Source organism: Ranitomeya imitator, chromosome 1 (genome assembly GCF_032444005.1).
Source record: "Ranitomeya imitator isolate aRanImi1 chromosome 1, aRanImi1.pri, whole genome shotgun sequence".
Taxonomy (NCBI): Eukaryota; Metazoa; Chordata; class Amphibia; order Anura; family Dendrobatidae; genus Ranitomeya; species Ranitomeya imitator.
The window spans coordinates 637,298,089-637,325,389 of NC_091282.1; the positions used below are offsets into that span (position 1 = coordinate 637,298,089).

Below are 27,301 nucleotides of genomic sequence, written 5' to 3' on the forward strand. Positions count from 1 at the left end.
GTATTTTGAGTACTGGCTATAAAACTTTTGTTGCCTTCTGTCACTGATCACAGGGAGGATATTTCTATCAAATCAAATACATAATATTCCTGACACAAAAGCATACACCCCCTACCTGTCCCCAATGAAGCGTCAAAGGCTTATTCCCAAGCTATCAGCTAGCGGAGAATGATGGATGGTGGGACTCTCAGATCACAAGACTTCACAGCCCCTGTGTTGGATGAAGGTGAACATATCCCCATCGTTGTCAGTAGTCCGAGGGGCAAGGACTTACCAGCACCTTTATGTCCTGGACCAGCTAGTTATCCTAGAGCTCAGTCCAAGATCCCGCTTTACAAAAAGGAAATGTGTCAGACAATCTGGTTTAATGTATATAGAATGTACTTTTAGAAAGCTTGCACACTGGTCAACATGGGTTATTCAAGACTACTTCAGTGAATTCATACACGGCAGTGCTAATTGTGTGCCACTCTGTTTAGCGTAGATGCATCTAATGAGCGTGTGCAAGTGTCATTGTGAAGGGAGGAGAAGCTGTGACATCATTGTAAACCTGACTGATAAAGGAGTATGCTGAAAAGATAGTAAGAAATAGCCCCAGTGCGAGAAGAGCAAGGTTACTTGTTTAGTATAAAATCATGAGATAGAAAATCCAAAAACAAAACCTGGTTTAAGGGGAATGTTACTTGAAACTGACCTACTGATTAGGTCATGTATTCACAGCCCAGCCCTTTTTCCCCAGACATCATGGGTCTCATTTATCACATTGCATTTTATTAGTCCACTAGAAAGCTGGCTGCCATCAGAGGCCAGCCAGGGAGTATGTAAAAGGTAATGGCATCAGGATACACCCTCAAGGTTTAAAATTGACTGTACAGAGAAAAATCCAAGGTCTCCGTGGAAAATAAGGCAACCTGTGGTTCTGACAGAAGAGAGAATCAAAACTAGTGTAATAAATACATCCGCTACCGCAATACGACGAATTCCAGACAGCGGGCGGCGATCATCCAACATGGAGAAGGTGCAGTATTCACATTAGATTGTCAACATGGCGAATCATGGTGCCTAGGTAAGAAACAAACCGTCCTCATCGGTCAGGCAAGACAGTGGTTCAACCCAGGGAGCTGGGCATCAAAACTCAGGACGACGGGAAAGACAAAAAAAAAAAAGCCATCACTGCAATCCTCCAGGTCATCAACTCTCATTCTCCAGGCCAAAAAAGAAGAAAGTCATCTCTGGAACATACATCGGGAAGGAACCAGTCCCTCCGATCTAGGCAGTAATGGGAAAGAACAAATTGAGAGATCAATGTAGAAATTTTTTTTCTTATAAAAATGTCCAGTGGAAAGGCTCCACATATCACCTCTCGTGGTTAGTGAGGAAAGTCTGAGATGTTGGCAAGGTAGATATCAGTAGTGTGAGAGGGAAGAGTCGGTATTGGGCCCTCATTCCGCCTTGTGATGGTTGTTGTTTTGCAATGAATGACCATTGGATACCACCCCATTCTTGGTGGGTTCTTCTTCGTCTTCATCTGGAATGTCAGTTTCATCTTTGTCGCTTCTCTCGTCTTGTTCCAGCTATTAGAAAACAAGTTAAAGTTAATCTCATGGACAAGAGAACAGCTCTGTGTAGGGTCAAACTAGAGCGCATGCCGGCTACCAGGCCACACAAGGTCCTTGTCCTTACTAGGCTGTTAAACAGCATGGTGCTGGAGTACCTGATAGAGGGCCTGCTCGATTACGTTTAAAGCCAACCCTCTAAAGTGTTAATTTTCCAAAATGACATTTTTTGACATAGCTTGTAAAAAAATGTAGCAATTTACTGCTTATTAAAATTTGGAATCTTGATTTATTAATGCTTGTGTTTATAGCTAGTTGCCTAGGAAACAGACCACCGTTTGTCTAGCCTGTGATCACTGTGCTGAAATGGGTAGGGATTGGGCGACAAGTCACTCCAGCGATCCTGACCAGTTTCAAAATAGTGCTTACAAGTTTAATAGTAAAATGATTTGTAAGCACTGCACATGTTGTGCTGTCTCGCAGCAGTTGTTGGTCTCAAACAACAGGCAATCTTAAAAATGGAGTTGCTTGTATTTAAATCATTTAGGAAGTTAAGAGCAATCCTTTAACATTAGTGTATTTAGATGGATTATCAAAGTAAGTAGACCAGCCTCAAATCTATTTAACACCGAAGTAACACTGAAGTATTTGGTGTAAAACCTGATGACCGATACTCCGTCAATTTTTCCACAAAAACAAATAAGAGCGGTCTTACCTTGCCAGTAAGAAATTTATGGGCCATGCCCAGGATAAGGTAAGCCCAGAATAGGTGCAGACATTGTAGTACCCACAGCATGACATTGAAAAAGTAGTAACCAAAGAAGGGCGGGTAAATCTCTACAGGGTAAACCCAGGTGCAATGTAGGATCCTGCAAAAGATGGGAGATTAAAAAAAAAATTCTGACAACATTTGGATAAGAAATGAAAAGGAGCCAAACGTTGTCAGGGACTGCTGCTACTGAACTTGTGCCAGTAAACAACGCTGAAGAAAGAAATGGTGGGATAATGACCATTCTGATGGCCTCAGCCACTTACCAGAAAGGAAAGATGATGATCCTTGTGGCGATGAAGACAAAAGCGAAGACCACAAACAGGTTGTTACAGGTCTCCTTCCAGCCGGCATAGTTAAACATCTTAGCAGACTGTTTAATGAGAAAAAAACAAAACACAACCTCAGTCAAGTTTCTGACTTTTAACACATCCTCTGCATTGGTGGTCCTTCAAAAACCTTGGCTGTGATTAGGTCTACTGCTTTACGGGCAGAGTGCAATTCAATGAGTAGACTGTCCACTGTGCCGGACATCTACCTGAAGAGGATACTTGGGTGGATCTGCTCTCAGCCAGTCAGCCTCTTTACAAAGCTCCGCCCCTGAGTGTCCTTTCCAGTTGTAGGCCAAGTGCTTATGGTACTAACTGAGCCTTAAGAACTGCTACATATATTAAAATCGCTTACCTCTAGGAAAAAATCAGAGGCGTCATGAATGACCAATACCAAAGTACCCACGCGGATGTAGTTGGCACACCACGAGAAGCTGATTAGCACGATAGTGGCCACGTGGTGGATGATCTGCTCTTGAAAGTCCTGGAGGAGACAAAAAAAAATCTATATAAAAGAGGATTGGGTAATCTCTAGTATGCATCTTACACTCCATTCACAATTCTGAATTTTGCCCCCTGATGACAGTAGCTAAGATCAATACCAACCTTCCGCTTGACATCAAACGCCACTCTGAAGAGTAGAGACCAGTAAAAGCCCAGTGAAATCATGTAGTACCAGTACTGCGATGGGATCATAGTCTGAAGGAGGAGAGAGATAGTGAGCAAAGCATGCGAGAGCTGAGGACTCAATTACACGTCTCAGCCGCCAATATGGGAATTACCTGCTTAGGGAAATCCTTCCAGACCTCTCGCAGATCCTGAAACCAGGGTTTCTGCATAAAAGTTAAAAAGAGATTAAATACATATGCTTCTTATATTACACACCTATACACTGCTCAAAAAAATAAATAAAGGGAACACTAAAATCCCACATCCCAGATAACACTGAATGAAATATTCCAGTTGTAAATCTTTATTCATTACATAGTGGAATGTGTTGAGAACAATAAAACCTAAAAATGATCAACGTAAAACACAACTTATATCCCACAGAGGTCTGGAGTTGGAATGATGCTCAAAATCCAAGTGGAAAATGAATTTGAAAGCTGATCCAACTTCTGTAGAAATGCCTCAAGACAAGGAAATGATGCTCAGTAGTGTGTGTGGCCTCCACGTGCCTGTATTACCTCTCTACAATGCCTGGGCATGCTCCTGATGAGGCGGCGGATGGTCTCCTGAGGGATCTCATCCCAGACCTGGACTAAAGCATCCGCCAAGTCCTGGACAGTCTAGTGCAACGTGACTTTGGTAGATGGTGAGAGACATGATGTCCCAGATGTGTTCAATCGGATTCAGGTCTGGGGGAATGGGCGAGCCAGTCCATAGGTTCAATGCCTTCATCTTGCAGGAGCTGCAGACACACTCCAGCCTCATGAGGTCTGGCATTGTACTGCATTAGGAGAAACCCAGGGCCAACCGCACCAGCAAATCTGGTGAGGATCTCATCTCGGTACCTAATGGCAGTCAGGCTACCTCTGGCGAGCACATGGAGGGCTGTGCGGCCCTCCAAAGAAATGCCACCCCACACCATTACTGACCCACTGCCAAACTGGTCATGCTGAAGGATGTTGCAGGCAGCAGATCGCTCACCACGGCATCTCCAGACTCTTGTCACGTGTTCAGTGTGAACCTGCTTTCATCTGTGAAGAGCACAGGGCACCAGTGGTGAATTTACCAATCCTGGTGTTCCGTGACAAATGCCAAGCGTCCTGCACGGTGTTGGGCTGTGAGCACAACACCCATCTGTGGACGTCGGGCACTCAGACCATCCTCATGGAGTCGGTTTCTAACAGTTTGTGCAGACACATGCACTTGTGGCCTGCAGGCGGTCATTTTGCAGGGCTCTGGCAGTGTTCCTCCTTGCACAAAGGCCGAGGTAGCGGTCCTGCTGCTGGGTTGTTGCCCTCCTATGGTCCCCTCCACGTCTGCTGGTGTACTGGCCTGTCTCCTGGTAGCGCCTCCAGCCTCTGGACACTACACTGACAGACACCGCAAACCTTGCCACAGCTCGTATTGATGTGCCATCCTGGATGAGCTGCACTACCTGAGCCACTTGTGTGGGTTGTAGAGTCCGTCTCATGCTACCACGAGTGTGAAAACGCAACCAACATTCAAAAGTGATCAAAACATCAGCCAGAAAGCATTGGTACTGAGATGTGGTCTATGGTCCCCACATGCAGAACCACTACTTTGAGTGTGTCTTGATAATTGCCAATAATTTCCATCTGTCGTCTATTCCATTCGCACAACAGCATGTGAGATTGATTGTCAAACAGTGTTGCTTCCTAAGTGGACAGTTTGATTTCACAGAAGTTTGATTTGCTTGGAGTTATATTCTGTTGTTTAAGTGTTCTCTTTGTTTTTTTGAGCAGTATTATATATATGTATATTTATTATTACACACGCACAAAAGGTCACCCATTAAAATAAAATCAGCAAGAGAAGCAACGAGCACAGTTTTTGGATGAGGTCGCACACGGAGTACTCACGTCTGCGAGGACCGCAATGCCAGCAATGAAAGCAAGAAGATAATAGGTGAATCTCCAACTGTGAAAATAAAAGGCAGACCTCTGGTTGGCTGAGAATAAGAATACAAAAATACCCCTAAAAAAACAAATCTTTAAAAAGTACCACCCCTTTTAGCCATGGTATGGTGACTGCCATGATCTGGAATATCGCCGCACTACTTTGACATTTCCCATTTAGTCTTATGACGGCTGGAATATGGTGCTGCAGTTACTCCATCTGATGTGATAGGTGGCGCTGTAGACCTGATCAGCATGTACCTGGCCTCCCGGAACTTCTTCTGTAGGCTCGGCCGGTCCTGGTTTCTCCTCCGGCGGAACCATCTCTCCACCTGGCGTACAGTGATTTTACTTGCCCTCGACAAGTTTTCCAGATCTCCCTGTTAGGAATAGAGTTTTATAATGCGATGATTCATAACACATGATGACCTGCTGGAACTGTATGAGTGCCAAAGCCCCAAACCTTTTAGCCAAAGGGACTTCACACCTGACCTTTAAAACTCACTGCCTATGGTGAAATCACAGACATCCTGGACCCGAATCCCACCCCAATGGTGACATCATCCTCCCCCGGCCCCACTCCCAAAGTGACATCACACCTGTTTGGGATGTTTAGAGCAGCTTTTATAGAATGACTCCAGGACCGGATTATGGGCCGCCCGCAGCTTCACCTTGTCCTTCACGCCCAGTACCTTGGCGAATGGGGAGGCCACGTAACTGCAAGACATATTAAAGGGGAAATTCACATACAAGACACAGGCCAGGGATATGCTCAGCTCCGGCGTGCATACATGTGAAGGAGCAGAGCTGCAGTGCAAAGCACGAGGCCAACAGTTGACCACAGAGCAGAAATAATAAAAATAAATATACGGTAACTAATTAAAGAAACCCTATCACATCGATGTCTGAATGGGGCAAAAATAAAACCAAAAACAGTTACTTTTACGCATGCAGGGACACCCAGTTAATTCACACATTTCCAGGGAGAACAACAGCAGCATGACAGTTGTAAGAAAAAGATGAGCCACAATTGTAGTATGGAGGATACAAGTATTTACTAAAAGGCACGTCAGGAGAGCGGACGGGGAGAAGAGGGTTCCAGAAATAATTCTTGATGTTCATACCATTATATGTTTGGATGAGCCAAGATTAAATTTTAAAGTTGGATGCTGTACATGTAATCAGAAGTAAAAAAATTAAAACCCTAAAAAACATGGATCGTAGAGTTTTTTAATTTTTATCTGCAATACCACTCTTGACCACTAGATGTCCCAAAGAGCCAACGATCTTGTCGACATGATTATAATAATAGTTTTATTTTTATATAGCGCTAAAATATTCCGCAGCGCTTTACAGTTTGCACACATTATCGTCGCTCTCCCCAATGGGGCTGACAATCTAAATTCCCTATCAGTATGTCTTTGGAATGTGGGAGGAAACTGGAGTACCCGGAGGAAACCCATGCAAACACGGGGAGAACATACAAACTCCTTGCAGATGTTGTCCAAGGTGGGATTAGAACCCAGGACTCCAGCGCTGCTTGGCTGCGGTGCTAACCACTGAGCCACCATGCTGCTCAATCTCCCCAAGTTTCATCACAGGGAAACCGATATACTTACATTTCAAAGATGTACCGTACTATAAGGAAGAGGAAAGCGAGAGGGATGGAGATGTACAAGTCGGAAGCTTTGGCGTATACCCGGCCATCCTGGTCTTCCAGGTCCGTCCACGTCAGGTTCTTCGGAAGCCAGAGTCGGTGCCACCAGAAGTAGTCGTAAGCAGTTTGCAGCATCCTGTAGGGAAGAGAGTTGTTGTTAGAAATGTTCACTTCTGATGAGGCCGATACTCAGGCATAGGTAGCAGAGGTATTACAATACCGGAATCTGACATCTTCAGCTCAGTGGACACAGTGTATTAGAACGGAAAACTCCATGCACGGACAACTAGTCTCCCCACTTCCTCCTCCTGCAGAGGAAGTCACACAACCACTGCAGCTAATCAGCCGCCACCGATTAGCTGCAGAGGTCATTTACCGATTGAGCCAGAAGAGAGGCGATTGTGAAGGAACACCGACTGCGGTGCAGAGAAATGGTGGGGGTCTAGCACTAAATAATGCACAATCCCTTTAAGATTTGATTAAAACCAAGTAGGAGAGGCAGCGCAGCTTCTTTCTGCATAATGGCTGACGCCCTTGGAGAGCACCAGCTGGAGGCCACTCTGGAGATGTCTGCACATGCAGCACTGATCTGACGAGTCGGCCGAGTCTCCCATCCAGGTTTTGCAGGTTCCATTTGCCAAGGGGGGAATTTATTTGCCTGCAATCTGTTTATATTTGTAAATTTATGCAAAGTTTCATCTAACCATGGGAATCAGCAGCTTCACCAGGAGGTCAGCTCAGGCCATTCTAAAATGCCAAGATGGCACACAGCTTAAGGCTTTAAAAGGAGCATGTGAATCCAAGCAATTTTTCAATTTGGTGCTTATTAAAATTTTCAGCCGTTCTTGAGATACTAACTCTTTGGTTTACAGCTCGTTGCCTTGGAGACCGACCACCGCTGCTAGACATCTTAAAATGTGCAGTGCTTACTAGCCATTTTCTAATGAGCTTGTAAGTTATTGTGAAGCTGGCTGGGATCTCTGGCACCTACTAATTTCAGCCAGCTTCAGTGCAGTGCTTATACGAGCTTGACAGCAGTGGTGGTCGGTCTCCTGGGCAATAAGATGTAAACAACTGAAAGTTTTTAATAAGCAGAATATTGCAAAGTGTCCTTTTTTACACTCAGTATCTGACAATGTCCACCTATGAAAATGGGGAAAAAACCTCTTAAGGCATATTTCGCATAAACACATTAATGGACCCTGGGACCTGAATCCATTATGAAAACCAGGGCCCAGTCTGGTGTCTACTGTGACAGCAGAGGTCACAGCATTCCCCTCTCAATTCGTTTTTACAGGGGCACGCTTGCACCTCTGATTGCCAATGAGGAGGAAAAAAAATAAAGAGTTAGGGTTTGTTGTTCAAAAGGCTGGTTTCTCAACAGCGCCACTTATGTCCATAGGATGTGTCACGTACTGCAGCCCAGCCACAAGTTTTTGAATGCAATACCATACGTAGCCTGTGCAGAGGAGTGGCACTGCAATTAGTATATATCTATCAGCCAGAAATGGGTTGACCTGTCCTTGTGCAGGTTTAGTGTGTATCATCTACCTGGTCCACCTTGGACAGCTACTTCCATGCAGCTTTCTATATCTGACTTGGAGGGAAAAGAAGTGTATTTCCACTACTCTTCCCCCCCAAAATAAGTAAATTACACACACACACACACACACACACACACGTTCAAAAGTTTAAGATCACTTAGAAATTTACTTATTTTTGAAAGAAAAGTACAGTTTTTTTCCAATGAAGCCAACATTAAATGATTCAGAAATACACTCTGTTTATGTGGTATATGACTATTCTAGCTGCAGATGTCTGGTTTGTAATGCAATATCTTCATAGGTATATAGAGGCCTATTTCCAACAACCATCACTCCAGTGTTGGATGGTTAGAATACCCTTGAAAACCCTTGTGCAAGTATGTTAGCACAGCTGAAAACAGTTTGGCTGATTAGAGAACCTATTAACCTGACTTTCCTTTGAGCTAGTTGAGAATGTGGAGCATTACATTTGTTAGTTCCATTAAACTCTCAAAATGGCCAGAAAAAAAGAACTTTCATGTGAAACTCGACAGTCTATTCTTGTTCTTAGAAATGAAGGCTATTCCATGTGAGAAATTGCCAAGAAACTGAAGATTTCTTACAACGGTGTGTACTACTCCCTTCAGAGGAGAGCACAAACAGGCTCTAACCAGAGTAGAAAGAGAAGTAGAAGGCCCCGCTGCACAACTGAGCAACAAGACAAGTACATTAGAGTCTGTAGCTTGATAAATCGACGCCTCACAGGTCCTCAACTGGCAGCTTCATTAAATAGTACACGCAAAACGCCAGTGTCAACGTCTACAGTGAAGAGGCGATTACGGGATGCTGGTCTTCAGGGCAGAGTGGCAAAGAAAAAGCCATATCTGAGACTGGCTAATAAAAGGAAAAAATTAATATGGGCAAAAGAACACAGACATTGGACAGAGGAAGATTGGAAAAAAGTGTGATGGGCAGACGAATCCAAGTTTGAGGTGCTTGGATCACACAGAAGAACATTTGTGAGAAGCAGAACAACTGAAAAGATGCTGGAAGAGTGTCTGACACCATCTGTCAAGCATGGTGGAGGTAATGTGATGGTCTGAGGTTGCTTTGGTGCTGATAAAGTTGGAGATTTGTACAAGGTAAAGGGATATTGAATAAGGAAGGCTATCACTACATTTTGCAACGCCATGCCATACCTTGTGAACAGCGCTTGATTGAAGCCAATTTCATCCTACAACAGGACAATGACCCAAAGCACACCTCCAAATTATGCAAGAACTATTTAGGGAAGAAGCAGGCAGCTGGTATTCTATCTGTAATGGAGTGGCCAGCGCAGTCACCAGATGTCAACCCCATTGAGCTGTTGTGGGAGCAGCTTGACCATATGGTGCGTAAAAAAGTGCCCATCATGCCAAATCAACTTGTCGGAGGGGTTTCTGTAAGCACGGGGTGACATTTCTCCAGATTACCTCAGCAAATTAACTGCTAGAATGCCAAAGGTCTGCAATGCTGGAATTGCTGCAAAGGGAGAATTCTTTGACTAAAGCAAAGTTTGAAGGAGAAAATTATTATTTCAAATAAAAATCTTTTTTTCGAACTTTGTCAATGTCTGGACCAGATTTTCAACTCATTTGATTAATAAAAGTATGAGTTTTCATGGAAAACACAAAATTGTCTGGGTGACCCTAAACTTTTGAACGGTATATTATATATATTTTTTTATTATTATGACTTGTAAAATATTGACATTACTGCTCCTTTAATGTAGATGACATGCGTCACATGACCACAGGCTGGCGGTCACCGAGACCTTGCTTGCTCTAAGGGAGCCAATAAAATGGATAGGAATCATTAAATACCGAGCGCTAGCAAGCCCATAATGGCTTAACCCCTTGTAACATGGAGACTATAGGGGGGCACAATCTGAGAAGATAGAGCTCCCATTAAGAGAATACGTTATTGAGTCGAGACGGCCTTGAGCTGCTGAACACAACACCTCCGCCAATTCATGTGACTCCGGAGTGTAACCTTATAGCTGTTCCTTGATCATTAGCAAACACCTTGGAGTCTTTTTGCCGTGTCGGAGCGCTATCTTTGTCTGCTGTACAACTGTCACCTGGTGACAATGGATCTGCGTGCCTCCCCCTTCCCCCCCCCAATAAAAAGGAGACAGGGTATGTGCACACGTTGCGGATTCTCTGCGGATCCGCAGCGTTTTTTGAGGTGCAGAAACGCTGCAGATCGGCAATTGATTTACAGTACAATGTAAATCAATGAGAAAAAAAAACAAAAAGGTTCACATTTTGCAGAAAATCTGCTGCGGAAACGCTGCGGTTTAAAAGAAGTAGCTTGTCACTTCGTTTTTATGAATCTGCAGCGTTTTTGTACCCATTCCATTATAGAAAACCGCAGGTGTAAAAAACGCAGCAAATCCGCAAGAAAACCACAGCAAAAAGGCACAAAAAACGCAACAAATCCGCAGGTGCGTTTTCTGCCGGGAGAGGCAGAATCCGCACCAGAAATTCCTAAGGCGAATCTGCAACGTGTGCACATAGCTTTAACGTTGCGCAAGATATAGGAAACTGGATGCTCCAGGTGGGCGAAGCGCCCGCTTCATTAGAGACCACTCCTTTCAGAATGCGGCCCAACTGATTGCTCAGTGTTGGTGGCATTTCAGGCAAGCAGATGAATTTGCTTTTGCGCTTTCTCTGCTGCGGTGACAGGTTATTTCGGCCCCAGGCAGTGACGTCTACGCCTCTTTAGTTGTAGGAAGCAGGCCTGTGCTACAAGCTGTGAAGTGGGGCCTCAGCGGACGCAGTTGAAAAGTGTAAATTAGTAAAACCTTTAATGGCAGTAGTTTATAAACCCCTTTAAGAAGGGGGATGGCGTTTCACTTATCTCAGTCATCAAGGCAGTTGGGTCTACATGAAAACATAAATGTAAACATTTAAAAAGGGAGCCGGTGGAGATCATCATTACATGAATGGAGGACAGATCCACAAGGACCAGCAAAGGGCAGAACACACCGGCAGGTATAGGACCAGTCACAGGCACCTTAGTAAGTCTGGGCCAACGGTTGTAGAGACCACCATTTGGTCTGCAGGGGATGTGGCCAAAAACAGCATCTACACATATAAAACTGATTTTTCTAAAAAACAAACAAACACATATCAAAACCTAACTGTTTCTGTAACCGCCAAGCAGAAGCCATGTCAGGCGCCACCCCCAGCACCTGCATTGGGCAACAATTAAACCACTACTGTAACTGCCAAGCAGAAGCCAAGTGTCAGACTCCACCCCCAGGACCTGCATTAGGCAACTGCAGTTTTGTGACTCTAGGCTTCTTCTACAATATGTTGTTAAAATCTACGAATTCACAGTTTTTTTGTCAAAACAAGAAAAGCCACAGTCCCATAGCAAGTTTTTGATTGGAACTATGATGCCCTTGTCAGAAACGGTTACCCCTGTCCCGGCTCTAGAGCAAGGCTGCCCAGTTTCATACCCCAACCCACTACTCTGCTGCCTGATCTGACCCTCCCCCAATGCTCATTACCACCAGGCTTTTTAAGGTCCTGCCTTATCTGACATTACCTTATGCTCACTACCACCAGGCTCTCCTACAGGCCTACCAGATTTGATACCACCTCCTCCCCCCACACTCATTGCCAAGTTTTCCTACAGTCCTACCTGATCCGATATCCCCCGTGCTCATTACCACCAGGCTCTCCTACAGTCCTACCTGATCCGATATCCCCCATGCTCATTACCACCAGGCTCTCCTACAGACCTACCTGATCCGATATCCCCCGTGCTCATTACCACCAGGCTCTCCTACAGACCTACCTGATCCGATATCCCCTGCGCTCATTACCACCAGGCTCTCCTACAGTCCTACCTGATCCGATATCCCCTGCGCTCATTACCACCAGGCTCTCCTACAGTCCTACCTGATCCGATATCCCCTGCGCTCATTACCACCAGGCTCTCCTACAGTCCTACCTGATCCGATATCCCCTGCGCTCATTACCACCAGGCTCTCCTACAGTCCTACCTGATCCGATATCCCCTGCGCTCATTACCACCAGGCTCTCGTACAGTCCTACCTGATCCGATATCCCCTGCGCTCAATACCACCAGGCTCTCCTACAGTCCTACCTGATCTGATATCCCCTGCGCTCATTACCACCAGGCTCTCCTACAGTCCTACCTGATCCGATATCCCCTGCGCTCATTACCACCAGGCTCTCCTACAGTCCTACCTGATCTGATATCCCCTGCGCTCATTACCACCAGGCTCTCCTACAGTCCTACCTGATTGGACACCACCCCCACGTTCATTACCAACAGTCTCTCCTACAATGTTGTCTGATCTGACAGCTCCAGCAGTAACATAGTAACATAGTTAGTAAGGCCGAAAAAAGACATTTGTCCATCCAGTTCAGCCTATATTCCATCATAATAAATACCCAGATCTACGTCCTTCTACAGAACCTAATAATTGTATGATACAATATTGTTCTGCTCCAGGAAGACATCCAGGCCTCTCTTGAACCCCTCGACTGAGTTCGCCATCACCACCTCCTCAGGCAAGCAATTCCAGATTCTCACTGCCCTAACAGTAAAGAATCCTCTTCTATGTTGGTGGAAAAACCTTCTCTCCTCCAGACGCAAAGAATGCCCCCTTGTGCCCGTCACCTTCCTTGGTATAAACAGATCCTCAGCGAGATATTTGTATTGTCCCCTTATATACTTATACATGGTTATTAGATCGCCCCTCAGTCGTCTTTTTTCTAGACTAAATAATCCTAATTTCGCTAATCTATCTGGGTATTGTAGTTCTCCCATCCCCTTTATTAATTTTGTTGCCCTCCTTTGTACTCTCTCTAGTTCCATTATATCCTTCCTGAGCACCGGTGCCCAAAACTGGACACAGTACTCCATGTGCGGTCTAACTAGGGATTTGTACAGAGGCAGTATAATGCTCTCATCATGTGTATCCAGACCTCTTTTAATGCACCCCATGATCCTGTTTGCCTTGGCAGCTGCTGCCTGGCACTGGCTGCTCCAGGTAAGTTTATCATTAACTAGGATCCCCAAGTCCTTCTCCCTGTCAGATTTACCCAGTGGTTTCCCGTTCAGTGTGTAATAGTGATATTGATTCCCTCTTCCCATGTGTATAACCTTACATTTATCATTGTTAAACCTCATCTGCCACCTTTCAGCCCAAGTTTCCAACTTATCCAGATCCATCTGTAGCAGAATACTATCTTCTCTTGTATTAACTGCTTTACATAGTTTTGTATCATCTGCAAATATCGATATTTTACTGTGTAAACCTTCTACCAGATCATTAATGAATATGTTGAAGAGAACAGGTCCCAATACCGACCCCTGCGGTACCCCACTGGTCACAGCGACCCAGTTAGAGACTATACCATTTATAACCACCCTCTGCTTTCTATCACTAAGCCAGTTACTAACCCATTTACACACATTTTCCCCCAGACCAAGCATTCTCATTTTGTGTACCAACCTCTTGTGCGGCACGGTATCAAACGCTTTGGAAAAATCGAGATATACCACGTCCAATGACTCACCGTGGTCCAGCCTATAGCTTACCTCTTCATAAAAACTGATTAGATTGGTTTGACAGGAGCGATTTCTCATAAACCCATGCTGATATGGAGTTAAACAGTTATTCTCATTGAGATAATCCAGAATAACATCCCTCAGAAACCCTTCAAATATTTTACCAACAATAGAGGTTAGACTTACTGGCCTATAATTTCCAGGTTCACTTTTAGAGCCCTTTTTGAATATTGGCACCACATTTGCTATGCGCCAGTCCTGCGGAACAGACCCTGTCGCTATAGAGTCACTAAAAATAAGAAATAATGGTTTATCTATTACATTACTTAGTTCTCTTAGTACTCGTGGGTGTATGCCATCCGGACCCGGAGATTTATCTATTTTAATCTTATTTAGCCGGTTTCGCACCTCTTCTTGGGTTAGATTGGTGACCCTTAATATAGGGTTTTCATTGTTTCTTGGGATTTCACCTAGCATTTCATTTTCCACCGTGAATACCGTGGAGAAGAAGGTGTTTAATATGTTAGCTTTTTCCTCGTCATCTACAACCATTCTTTCCTCACTATTTTTTAAGGGGCCTACATTTTCAGTTTTTATTCTTTTACTATTGATATAGTTGAACAGTTTGGGATTAGTTTTACTCTCTTTAGCAATGTGCTTCTCTGTTTCCTTTTTGGCAGCTTTAATTAGTTTTTTAGATAAAGTATTTTTCTCCCTATAGTTTTTTAGAGCTTCAATGGTGCCATCCTGCTTTAGTAGTGCAAATGCTTTCTTTTTACTGTTAATTGCCTGTCTTACTTCTTTGTTTAGCCACATTGGGTTTTTCCTATTTCTAGTCCTTTTATTCCCACAAGGTATAAACCGCTTACACTGCCTATTTAGGATGTTCTTAAACATTTCCCATTTATTATCTGTATTCTCATTTCTGAGGATATTGTCCCAGTCTACCAGATTAAGGGCATCTCTAAGCTGTTCAAACTTTGCCTTCCTAAAGTTCAATGTTTTTGTGACTCCCTGACAAGTCCCCCTAGTGAAAGACAGGTGAAACTGCACAATATTGTGGTCGCTATTTCCTAAATGCCCAACCACCTGCAGATTTGTTATTCTGTCAGGTCTATTAGATAGTATTAGGTCTAAAAGTGCTGCTCCTCTGGTTGGATTCTGCACCAATTGTGAAAGATAATTTTTCTTGGTTATTAGCAGAAACCTGTTGCCTTTATGGGTTTCACAGGTTTCTGTTTCCCAGTTAATATCCGGGTAGTTAAAGTCCCCCATAACCAGGACCTCATTATGGATTGCAGCTTCATCTATCTGCTTTAGAAGTAGACTTTCCATGCTTTCTGTTATATTTGGGGGTTTGTAACAGACCCCAATGAGAATTTTGTTACCATTTTTCCCTCCATGAATTTCAACCCATATGGACTCGACATCCTCATTCCCTTCGCTAATATCCTCCCTTAAAGTGGACTTTAGACAAGACTTTACATAGAGACAAACCCCTCCTCCTCTCCGATTTTTACGATCCTTTCTAAACAGACTGTAACCCTGTAAGTTAACTGCCCAGTCATAGCTTTCATCTAACCATGTCTCGGTTATTCCCACTATGTCAAAGTTACCTGTAGATATTTCTGCTTCTAGTTCTTCCATCTTGTTTGTCAGGCTTCTGGCGTTTGCGAGCATGCAGTTTAGAGGATTTTGTTTTGTTCCAATCTCCTCACTGTGGATTGTTTTAGAAATGTTCTTACCTCCCTTCTGAGTATGTTTTCCTGGGTCGGCTTTGTTCGAGTCTAATGTTTTTCTTCCCGTCCCCTCTTCTTCTAGTTTAACGCCCTCCTGATGAGTGTAGCGAGTCTTCTGGCGAATGTGTGTTTCCCAGGTTTGTTGAGGTGTAGTCCGTCTCTGGCGAGGAGTCCATCATACCAGTAATTCACACCGTGGTCCAGGAATCCAAATCCTTGTTGTCTGCACCATCGTCTTAGCCAGTTGTTTGCATCAAGGATCCTGTTCCATCTCCTGGTGCCATGCCCGTCTACTGGAAGGATAGAAGAAAAAACTACCTGTGCATCCAGTTCCTTTACTTTCTTCCCCAACTCTTCAAAGTCCTTGCAGATTGTCGGTAGGTCCTTCCTTGCCGTGTCATTGGTGCCAACATGTATCAGAAGAAATGGGTGGACGTCCTTGGAGCTGAAGAGCTTTGGTATCCTATCGGTCACATCCTTGATCATCGCACCTGGAAGGCAGCATACTTCTCTTGCAGTTATGTCCGGTCTGCAGATGGCTGCTTCGGTGCCTCTCAGTAGTGAGTCTCCCACCACCACCACTCTTCGTTGCTTCTTGGCTGTACTTTTTGCTGTCACTTGTTGCTGTGTGCCCTTTTCTTTTTTGCTTGCTGGTATTGCTTCATTCTTAGGTGTGCCATCTTCATCCTCTACAAAGATTTGATATCGGTTCTTCAGTTGTGTGGTTGGTGATTTCTCCATGGTCTTCTTGCTTCTTTTGGTCACATGCTTCCACTCATCTGCTTTTGGAGGTTCTCTGACACTTTTTGCACCTTCTGTGACCAGTAGAGATGCTTCTGTTCTGTCTAGAAAGTCTTCATTCTCTTTGATGAGTTTCAAAGTTGCTATTCTTTCTTCCAGACCCCGCACCTTTTCTTCTAAAAGGGCCACTAGTCTACACTTCTGACAGGTGAAATTGGATTCTTCTTCTGGTCGATCTGTGAACATGTAGCACATGCTGCAGCTCACCATGTAGGTTGTCACATCTGCCATGTTGCTCCTAGATCCTGCTGACTTGCTGTGTGTTTTCCTTCTTGTGTAATCTACTCAGCCAAGCTCTCTTGCAATAATGTCCTACAGGCAAAAATTCGCTTAGGGAGACTTCGCTTCTCCCAGAAGGCACCTGGAATATGCAATATGCAGTGAGGTCCCGGAATGCTGCCAATGGACTTTGGTCTTTTTTTTTTTTCTGGGTGGTGAGAAAGTGGATAAAAACGACAGGATCTCAGCTGTGGCAGTGTTCACCATATAACACATACCCTTTACTCTAAGGACCGGTCCAGTTACAGTAACGCCAACATCTGGGCAGGCATTTGGAGCCCTGGCCCTGCCTAACCGTTTAAGGGACCGATATCAGGGATTGAGCAGCCATGATCAGAAATGTCTCTGTTCCCAGCAGTTAATAATCACCATGATCCAATAGTACAGCAAGTGGCAGAAGTGGGTTATCCGGCACTAGAAACACATGGCCACCATCTTCCAAGACCAGCGCCACCTGGCTGCATCTGGTATCGGAGCTTGGCTCCATTGAATTCAGTCAAACAAGATGTCAGTAACTGGGTGTGCAGGTAGCACCATGGAAAGATTAATTAATTAATGACGGGGAGGATTTAGCTGCAGATGCCACGTCCCTATTGATGGCCCTAATTGCAGAGAAGACACAATGTTTCTGTGCGTTGGGGCAGGTGCATCGGATTAATTAGCACGCGCCGTGCTGTGGGCGGCTGTCAGGGGAGACCTGCACAATATGGAGATGACGGGGGGGGGGGGGAGTGGGGCACGATTTATCACATCAGTGCTGAAAAGTGAGCAACACAAATGGTTAAAGATACCTGACAGAACAATAGCCCGGCGGCTACAGGACAAACGCTGGGTGACAAAGGAGGCCGTAAAGTCTGACATTCAACTGTATAAAAAAAAAGTGATCGCAGGATCATGTCCCCTAAAAAGACTAATAAAAAATATATATCTAAAGAAATAAAATGTAAAAATGACAAACTTTATAATCATAAAAGTAAAAAAAAAAAAGTTTATACCACTCCACAAGTTGAAAATTCCAAGAAAAAATGAACATATTTGGCATCGTCACATACGCAATTGTCAGAGCTAAATAAAAACAACACACAAAAAAACCCACTCAATTGGTTATAAAAGAACAACACAAAAAGAAGACAATTGACAATTTTTTTTCCACTTTTTTGAAAGCTGCACCATTTGGAATTTTTTCCCCATTTTAATCAGGACATTACTTGGTAAAATAAAGAACTTTGTTCAAAATTACAACTCGTCTCGCAAAAATAAAATATTACTAGGAAAAGGCTAAATAACTAAAATAAAGTGGCCATATCTTTAAAGAATTAGGGTGGCCGTGCAACCTCACTATCCCCATAAACAGTGACTTGTGACACTATTCACCCCCTTGGCTTTTTACCTATTTTATTACATCCTATGTGTAAATATTTGTGTAATCTGCCAAGCAGAAGCCAAGTGTGTGTGATGCATCAGCACTAAATAGTGTAAGTTGGTGAAGTGAGAGAAATCTAGGCATATATTAAATTTATGGGATCAAATAACTAAAAATTGACATGTGCAAATGTATTCAACCCTTTTGCTATAAAGTCCCTACAAATTTCTGGCGCAAGCAATTCCCTTCATAAGGCCGGGAACACACACACGCGAGATACGGCCGAGTCTCGCAGGTGAAAACCCTCCTCTGGCGCCGGCACTTGGGAGCGGAGCGTGCAGCCGCACAGCAACACATGGAGCTGCACGCTCCGCTCCCAAGTGCCGGCACCAGAGGAGGGATTTCACCTGCGAGACTCGGCCGTATCTCGCGTATGTGTGATCCCTTCCTAAGTCACATCCTTAGTGACAGGACGTCCCCCTGTGTCTAATCTAAGTATCACATGTCTGTCAGTATATACACTTTACCTTTTCTGAAAGGCCACGGAGTCTGCAACACCATTAACAAGAGGCACCACTAACCAAACACCATGAAGACCAAGGAGATCTCCAAACAACACCTTGAAACCCAAGGAGATCTCCAAACAACACCTTGAAACCCAAGGAGATCTCCAAACAACACCTTGAAACCCAAGGAGATCTCCAAACAGCACCTATCAGTTATTAGGTTCTTTAGAAGGACGTAGATCTGGGGATTTATTCTGACGGAATATAGGCTGAACTGGATGGACAAAATGTCTTTTTTTGGCCTTGATAACTATGTTACCACGAAGCCCAAGGAGATCTCCAAACACCACCACGAAGGCCAAGGAAATTGCCAAACAATACCTTGGAGACCAAGAAGATCTCCAAAACCATGAACACCAAGTAGATCTCCTAACAAGTCAGGGACAAAGGTGTTGAGATGTACAAGTCATGGTGCCACAACAAACCTGCCAAGAAAGGTCTGCCCACCAAAACTCTCAGCCCGGGCAAAGAGGTCATTAATCAGAGAGGCAGCACAGAGACCAAAGGTAACCATGAGGAGCTGCAGATTTCCCACGCAGAGACTGGAGTATATGTCCATATGACCACAATAAGTCGTACATTCCATAGAGGTGGCCTTTATGGAAGAGAGGCCAGAAAAAGCCTTTACTCACACATAAAAAGATGTAAGACTCATCTTGAGTTTGCCAAAAGACAAATGGGACCCCCCCCCCCCAAATGTATGGAGGAAAGTGCTGTGGTCAGATGAGACCCAAATTGAACATTTTGGTGACCACAGTGAATGCTATATCTGGCAGTGACAGGGAAAATGGTCCGAGGGGAAGATGGATGATGTGAAAAACAGGGATATTCTTGAGCAAAACCTGTTTCAGTTTGTCAGTGATTTGAGACTAGGTCGGCGGTTCACCTTCTAACAAGACAATGACCCAAAGCATAGTGCTAAATCAACACTCGAGTAGTTTAAGGGGAAATGTGTAAAGGTTTTGGAGTGGCCTATACACAGCCCAGACCTTAATCCAATGGATAATCTGTGGTCAGACTTGAAGATTGCTGCTCAACAGAGGAAAACGTCTAATTTGAAGGAGATGGAGCAGTTTTGCCTTTAGAAATGGGTAAAAATCCAAGTGGCAATGTGGAAAGCTCATAGAGACTTATCCAAAAAGACTGGCAGCTGTAACTGCCACAAAAAGGAGACGCTGCAGAACATTGACTTTAGGGGGCGAATAGTGATGCACACAAGTTTTCAGTTATTTTGTCCTATTTGTTCTTTGTGTCACAAAAGTGTGTGTGTGTTGTACTTTTGAAAGCCACTGTATAGATGTACGCTCAGATCAGTTGGCCATACATGTGTTAAGACTACTGCTTGATGTCTCTGCCCATTTTTCCTTGAGATTAAAGGATTGGACATGTTGAAAACCAGCTGCCCAATCCCTTTTGACCTTGAAACTTGACAAAATTTGGGACACCCTGATACATATGGGTGGTTGACAAGTCTCGCCAAAAGTTTAATCATTGTTGTTGTAATAGTAGTAGTAACAAGTTACCCGATTCGGGGTCCCCACCCTGGGGGACCACCAACATTTTTAGCTTGGCTTTGCATGCAAACCTTCAGGGTGGGCCATGTATACACCTAAATAAAATGGGAATGGTTGGTGATATCAACTTCCTGTTTGTGGCACATTAGTACATGGAAGGGGAAAACTTTTCAAGATGGGTGGTGACCATGGTGGCCATTTTGAAGTCGGCCGCCATGAGGGTCCTGTTCCAATTTTTATTTTGCCCATTCTGGAAATTCAGCGCGCCGATCTGGCATCAGTCAAACATCCCTTCGGTGGATATTAGCTCCTCACAAATGGCACCCTTACAAAATCCAGCTGCTGCAGCACCTCATTGAGGATGACCCAGATCGGCGGCTGAATTTGCAGAATGGGCAAGACAAAAATTGGAACAGGACCCTCAGTTTATACAGAACATTATGTTCAGTGATGAGGCAAACTTTTTTATATGGATACACCTAAATAACATGGGAATGGGGACAGTTTTCTGGCGTAGGGTGTCTTGCATTGAAATCTGCTGCAATGACCCGGGTACTGCATTCACCAGATATCAACACAATTTCTATCCGCTCCTCACGTGTTAAACTCTGCAACATGTCAATGGCTGTAAAAGAGAAACTTGTAAATAACTCATGAAAGAGTAAAGGTATGTTTTAACCAAGCACACCATTGTTTTTCTTGTGAAATTCTCAATAAGTTTGATGTGTCACATGACCCTCTTCCCATTGGAAAAAAAGTTGGATCCAAAATGGCCGACTTCAAAATGGCTGCCATGGTCACCGCCCATCTTGAAAAGTTTTCCCCCTCACATATACTAATGTGCCACAAACAGGAAGTTGATATCACCAACCATTCCCATTTTATTTAGGTGTATCCATATACATGGCCCACCCTGTATTAACCAATACTTCAATGACGGCTGGTTGCATGGGGTCTGAGACCCCCATCCCAAAGTTAGTATGTATTCTATCCTCCAATCACAATAGGGATGATAAAGGACAAAACCCACACTGTGACATTTGGGAAGCGTCTGTGTGCCCGGACACGAGTGTCTTGTATCGTATTGTGCAATCACAGCGTGTCATCAAGCAAAACTGAGTCATCGGGAGCACATGTACCAGGGTGACAGCGCTGACATCACGGCACGGCCGGGTGACCTGAGGGTGCATCGAGCCTGCAGGAGGCGGGAGCTCTTCTAGGAATTGCATTATTCATGCCATTTCCTCCATGCAATCTGCACTGACTATATTTTCTAGCAGAGCAAATGCTATTGGTCTCTGTTATCAGCCATTTCAGGCTGGGGCGACGCTGACTATGGTGATCTTTGCGGGATGACTAAAACAAAATTTGGCATCCATCTTTCTCCAAAGTAGTCACCAACCAGCTGCAGTATGTGCGGCCATGCTTACACAGTACCTGCCTAGCCAACTGCAGAGATCCCTGGGAAGAAGATATGCTAATCAGCTGTCCACAAGGGGAAAGAAGGCTCTTCAGTGCCGTCTAGTGGCGATAGCTGCCTTATGAAATAGAGATATTTAAGCCACAAGGAAAAGGCACCAACCAAATGGGTGCGACATGGGACAACTGTCCCCAGGAAGAAAAGGATCGGGCATGCGGAAAACCACACGCTCAATCCTTCGTTGCTTACAGAATTGGGGGCCTCATACGTGTTGGATGACAGGTCCCATAATAATAACGATGGGATGCTAGGTGGAGTTCCCCTTTAAGCATCACTCGGATTATAGCAGTACCAGTGTTTACCAACATTCCCACCTCGGCTGGTGGAAATTTCCAGCTCGGTGTGTACAGTACACAGCCGGGACAGCAGAAAAGATACAGTGCAGCTTGTATTTGCCTATTACTACAGGGCGGTATGGAAATCCGGGGCCACACATCGCTCTTCCCCTCCGCCCCGTGTCTATTTACCTAACCGGAACCATCAATCCCAACAATGCAAATGTTTACTGCCCTCCATAACTACAGCGCCCTCCCCAATACTGCAGGATTAACCACCTGCTGACTGAACCCAAAGCGAAAACACGGGCCACATGACAGGGAGATGGAGCCACGTATGGAGGCAACATGGTAGAGCACACGACATACCCACCACAAATACACTGTACAGAATACACACATTATACACACACACGACATACCCACCACACATACACTGTACAGAATACACACATTATACACACACACGACATACCCACCACACATACACTGTACAGAATACACACATTATACACACACACGACATACCCACCACACATACTGTACAGCAGGGGTCCCCAACCTGTAGCTCGGGAGACCGTGATGTGTGGCTCCCACCTGCCTGCCAGCTTGGTGCATTAGCACCAAGTGTAAATAACTATTAAGAGCAGATCTCTAAATGGTTACTTTTTTGTGTAGCCCTGTACAGAAGAGCAGATCTGAATGGGGGTGAGATACAAAATCCTGGAGCTTGGCATACTGCATTGGTGTGATTTCAGTGGAAAAGCTTTGGTTGTCATTATACCGGTAATGGAGGCTCTTCGTGTTACTACTGAGAGTGCGGAAAGAGCTGGTTGTGGCTCGCAACCCTCTCTCAGAGTTGAATGTGGCTCACGACCCTCTTTCATAGCTGGATGCGGCTCTCAAGGTCTGAAAGGTTGGGGGGGGGGGGGGGGAGGATCTCTGCTGTACAGAATACACCCATTATACACACACGACATACCCACCACACACACACACTGTACAGAATACACGCACGACATACCCACCACACACACATTATACACACACCACATAACCACCACACATACTGTACAGAATACACACATGACATACCCACCACACACTGTACAGAATATACACATTACACACAAACGACATACCCACCACACACTGTACAGAATGCACACATTATACACACAACATACCCACCACACAAACACACTGTACAGAATACACACGACATACCCACCATACACACACTGTACAGAATACCTACCACACATACTGTACAGAATATTACACACACGACATACCCAACACACACACTGTACAGAATGCACACGACATATCCACCACACATACTGTACAGAATACACCCATTATACACACACACTGTACAGAATATACACACGACATACCCAACACACACACTGTACAGAATGCACACGACATATCCACCACACATACTGTACAGAATACACCCATTATACACACACACTGTACAGAATACACACACGACATACCCACCACACATATTGTACAAAAAACACACACAGTACAGAATACACACACACGACATACCCAAACACATACTGTACAGAATACAGCCATTATATACACAGACGACATACCCACCACACACACACATATTGTACAGAACACACACGACATACCCACCACACATACTGTACAGAATACACCCATTATACACACACACTGTGCAGAATACACACACACACACGACATAACCACCACACATACTGTACAGAATACACCCATTATACACACACACACTGTGCAGAATACACACACACACGACATACCCACCACACATACTGTACAGAATACAGCTATTATACACACAGACGACATACCCACCACACACACACATATTGTACAGAACATACACACACACGACATATCCACACATACTGTACAGAATACACCCATTATACACACAGTACAGAATACACACACACGCACGACATACCCACCACACACACAGTACAGAATACACACACGACATACCCACCACACATACTGTACAGAATACAGCTATTATACACACAGACGACATACCCACCACACACATATTGTACAGAACACACACACGACATACCCACCACACACTACAGTAGCACGACATACCCACCACACACACATTGTACAGAACACACACACGACATACCCACCACACACACTGTACAGAATACACCCATTATACACACACACACACACAGTACAGAATACACACACGACATACCCACCACACACACATTATACAGAATACACAAATTATTTGGAATATACGGTGATGGAGATGGGAAGAGAAGCAGAATCCGCATTCCACCCCGTCAGTGCATTAATGTGCCCATGGTAAATTAATAACTACGAGCCTCAAGGTCATCCCTCGAATTGACAATATAAAGTAGGGGGGAGGGAGGGCAGTCGTCTCTAACAGTGAAAATCCCTGGCTGCTTCCATGAACAGCACCACATCTGTTTCCAGGTTGTGTCTGGTACTGCAACTCCTCCAGTAAATGAGGCTAAGTTGCAATACCAGACACGACCTGTGGGCAGTTGTGGCACTGTTTCTGGATCAAAGCAGCCATGTTAATTTCTGATACTTTACAACAGGGGTGTCAAACTGCATTCCTCGAGGGCTGCAAACAGGTCATGTTTTCAGGATTTCCTTAGCATTGCACAAGGTGCTGGAATCATTCTCTGCAGGTGATTAAATTATCACCTGTGCAATGCAAGGAAATCCTGAATGTGACGTATTGTTATCTCCATTGTTGGATGCTAGTGTATGGAAGGGGCTCAGATGCTGAACCAGCACAGGTCACAGTGTCAGCGCCAATCACTGCGGTCAATCTATGGCGCACTCTGGTCCTTTCCAAAGCCTGCTAATCCTGCCCCCCACAATGTGATTACGGGGTCACCTAGAAACGTCTATTGTTACTGACACGAGTCGTATACGCAGATCGTGGGTACGGAGCAAGCATTTTGGATGGGATCTCCCCCTATCGGAGCGGTGTGAAGGACATAACATTCGCAGCCGTCGACTTAGCATGAAAACGGTCACAGCTAATTTTACCCTAAAACATGTCTGTACACCAAGGGGTTTTTGCAGAGTTTTCACAGAATAAATCACAAGGAGATTAAAAACAAATCAATTTCGATTGAAGAGTTAGAGAATTTGCTCCAAAATCCGCAACAACAAAAAACAACAAAAACTTCAGTGTGAACACACCCTACGGCTCTGGAACAAGAAACACAAGTATTTCCTGCAGCAGATTTTACTACAAAACTCGCCTGCTTGGGTTTTTTTTTTATTCTGAAGCATTTTTTTTGCAACCTTTTGATAGGATTGTTTGGTTTCAGGATCTGCTCTTCAAAAAAAAATAAATTTTTTTTTCTTCAGCAAACATTTTTAAATAGTAAACATAAGATTCCTTATTACATTCTTTTTTTAAGGAAAGTGCGTTGACCCCCAAAAACAGCAGTTTTGATTTTTTCCCCTTTAAAATGTTTAATGTATGGAGTCATTTTATATTTTCCCTGTAAAGCGCAAAGCGTTGCGGAATATGTTAGCGCTATATAAAAATAAAGATTATTATTATTATTATTTTCATAGATTGGATTTTTACGGATGGGGCAATACCAGATAAGACACTTTTTGTACGGGTAAAAAGGTGCTACACTTTTTCTTAACATTTTGTTGTTTTTTCTTACTTTTTTTGTTAGTGTGAAACTGATTGTCTGTGCCATACACTGTAATTCCTTAGCACTGCGATATATCGGGGCCATGTTTGAATACAAATAGTGCGGCGCTCATGTACGTGGCCGCAGAACAGTACTCAGTGATGAAAAAAGCCGTTATCACACATAGCCAGATACAGAAACCTATGACTGTAGTGATAACGGGTCACGTCCAATCACAAGGGGAACTTAGATAACAAAAAAAAAAAATTGTATGGTAAAAATAACAATGACTTCAGAGGCCCCGGTATAGGACCACCGAGATGTCGTGGAGCCCCAGCGGCCATGCCACCTACCTTAAGAGGCCGCTGCCAGCTGTGTAACACAGAGGTGCCCCCAGGGTGTGGAGCAGGTGCAGCTCCTGAGCCCGCTCCATACCTGGGACCTCTATAATTGCCGATACCCCAATGTTCCCCTGACTGTGACCCGCACCAAGGACCACCCCAGTATCAGTACAGAGCGCTCCCCAGCCAGAACATTATACCCTGTAGCTTCCCGTCTAGCAGGGACCCCCGCAGCTTCTAACAACACAAGGAAACCCACCCTCATCCAAACATTCTAAAAGGAAGCCCCCACAGTGCTGACCTGCCCAAGGCACTCACAATAGTTATTAACCCTTGTGCAGCACCTCTCACAGACAGGTGAGGGCCACACAAGTCCAATTAGAGGGTCCATCTGACAGCCAGGACCACCACCGCCTCTTCGCACTGCTGAGACCCCAATGAATACTACGGGCTACACCGCAGGTCACCTCTATTGAGGCTCTCACAGGTGGGGTCCAAATCCATCCCGATGACTTAAAGGGATTGTCCAACCCCTTGAAAATCTGTACTAAACACACAACCAAGCTGTTCCCAAAATAACCAGGACAACCATTGTGAGGTGAAAATGCCACACAAAAGACACCGTCACCAAGAAACCAGACATTCCTGCTGTCACCTGTGCAGGAAGAGAGAGTAGTCTCCCATAGCAGCCAATCAGATCTCTGCTTACAGTTCTTTTAAACTATAAAAGCTGCCATCTGGTTGTGAGACTAAGAGCCCATAGCAACCAATCAGATCTTAGCAAAACGATAAGAACTGTTAATTTCATCGGTTGCAGCACTTTACAAAGGTGACCAACCATAACAACCAATCCAATTTTTTTTCCCCAAAAAATAAGAGCTGTAACAGGATTGGTTCACAAAGCAAAGAGGTGCTCATAGTGACCAATCAGATAACAGCTGTTACTTCTCTCGCTAGAAAGCTGCGATCTGATTGGTCGCTTTAGCTTTTAGAGTTGCGGCCACCTTGTGTAAGTGCTGTCAGTCCCGGGAGCTGCCCGTGCTGTGCAGACCGCGCCGTGCTCCCATGTGCCGAGAGTTGTGGGAAGTGACTGAGCGGCGGCACGTACCTGTGTGGGGGCAGCGCGGTGCCAGGTCCGAGGTGTTGGGGGAGAGAAGGGAGCGCAGGTCACCGCTCTCCCCAGGAGTTCACTGCTTCTGACGTTGCCGTTCACCCCACCCCTGGCTGCAAATCCTATGAGAGGAAG

At 44.6% G+C, this 27,301-nt stretch overlaps 1 protein-coding gene across 2 annotated transcripts; it reads right to left on the reverse strand.

Annotated features, from left to right (window-relative positions):
- Positions 1–754: 754 nt before the first annotated feature.
- CERS2 (ceramide synthase 2) lies at positions 755–27,301 on the reverse strand. Of its 2 annotated transcripts, none has more exons than XM_069727251.1 (11): positions 27,164–27,301; positions 6,859–7,032; positions 5,839–5,956; positions 5,501–5,619; positions 5,204–5,261; positions 3,437–3,487; positions 3,261–3,353; positions 3,010–3,138; positions 2,592–2,698; positions 2,272–2,425; positions 755–1,574 (listed from the first exon to the last, which is right to left on the reverse strand). In XM_069727251.1, exons 2-11 carry the CDS (start codon positions 7,029–7,031, stop codon positions 1,443–1,445), a joined length of 1,134 nt encoding a protein of 377 aa, XP_069583352.1. In that variant the 5' UTR covers position 7,032; positions 27,164–27,301; the 3' UTR covers positions 755–1,442. The 2 variants fall into 2 exon arrangements, with proteins under 2 accessions (XP_069583352.1, XP_069583361.1); XM_069727260.1 differs by lacking the exon at positions 27,164–27,301 and adding an exon at positions 7,117–7,137.

What these genes read in the sequence shown, in the direction of transcription:
- CERS2 (XM_069727251.1), bottom strand. Translation starts at nt 7,031, where the DNA reads ATGCTGCAAACTGCTTACGACTACTTCTGGTGGCACCGACTCTGGCTT. An exon ending in CCTCTGATTTTTTCCTAGAG is followed by an intron (nt 2,699 to 3,009) that starts GTAAGCGATTTT and finishes CTCATTAAACAG; the next exon opens with TCTGCTAAGATGTTTAACTA. An exon ending in ATAAATTTCTTACTGGCAAG is followed by an intron (nt 1,575 to 2,271) that starts GTAAGACCGCTC and finishes GTTTTCTAATAG; the next exon opens with CTGGAACAAGACGAGAGAAG.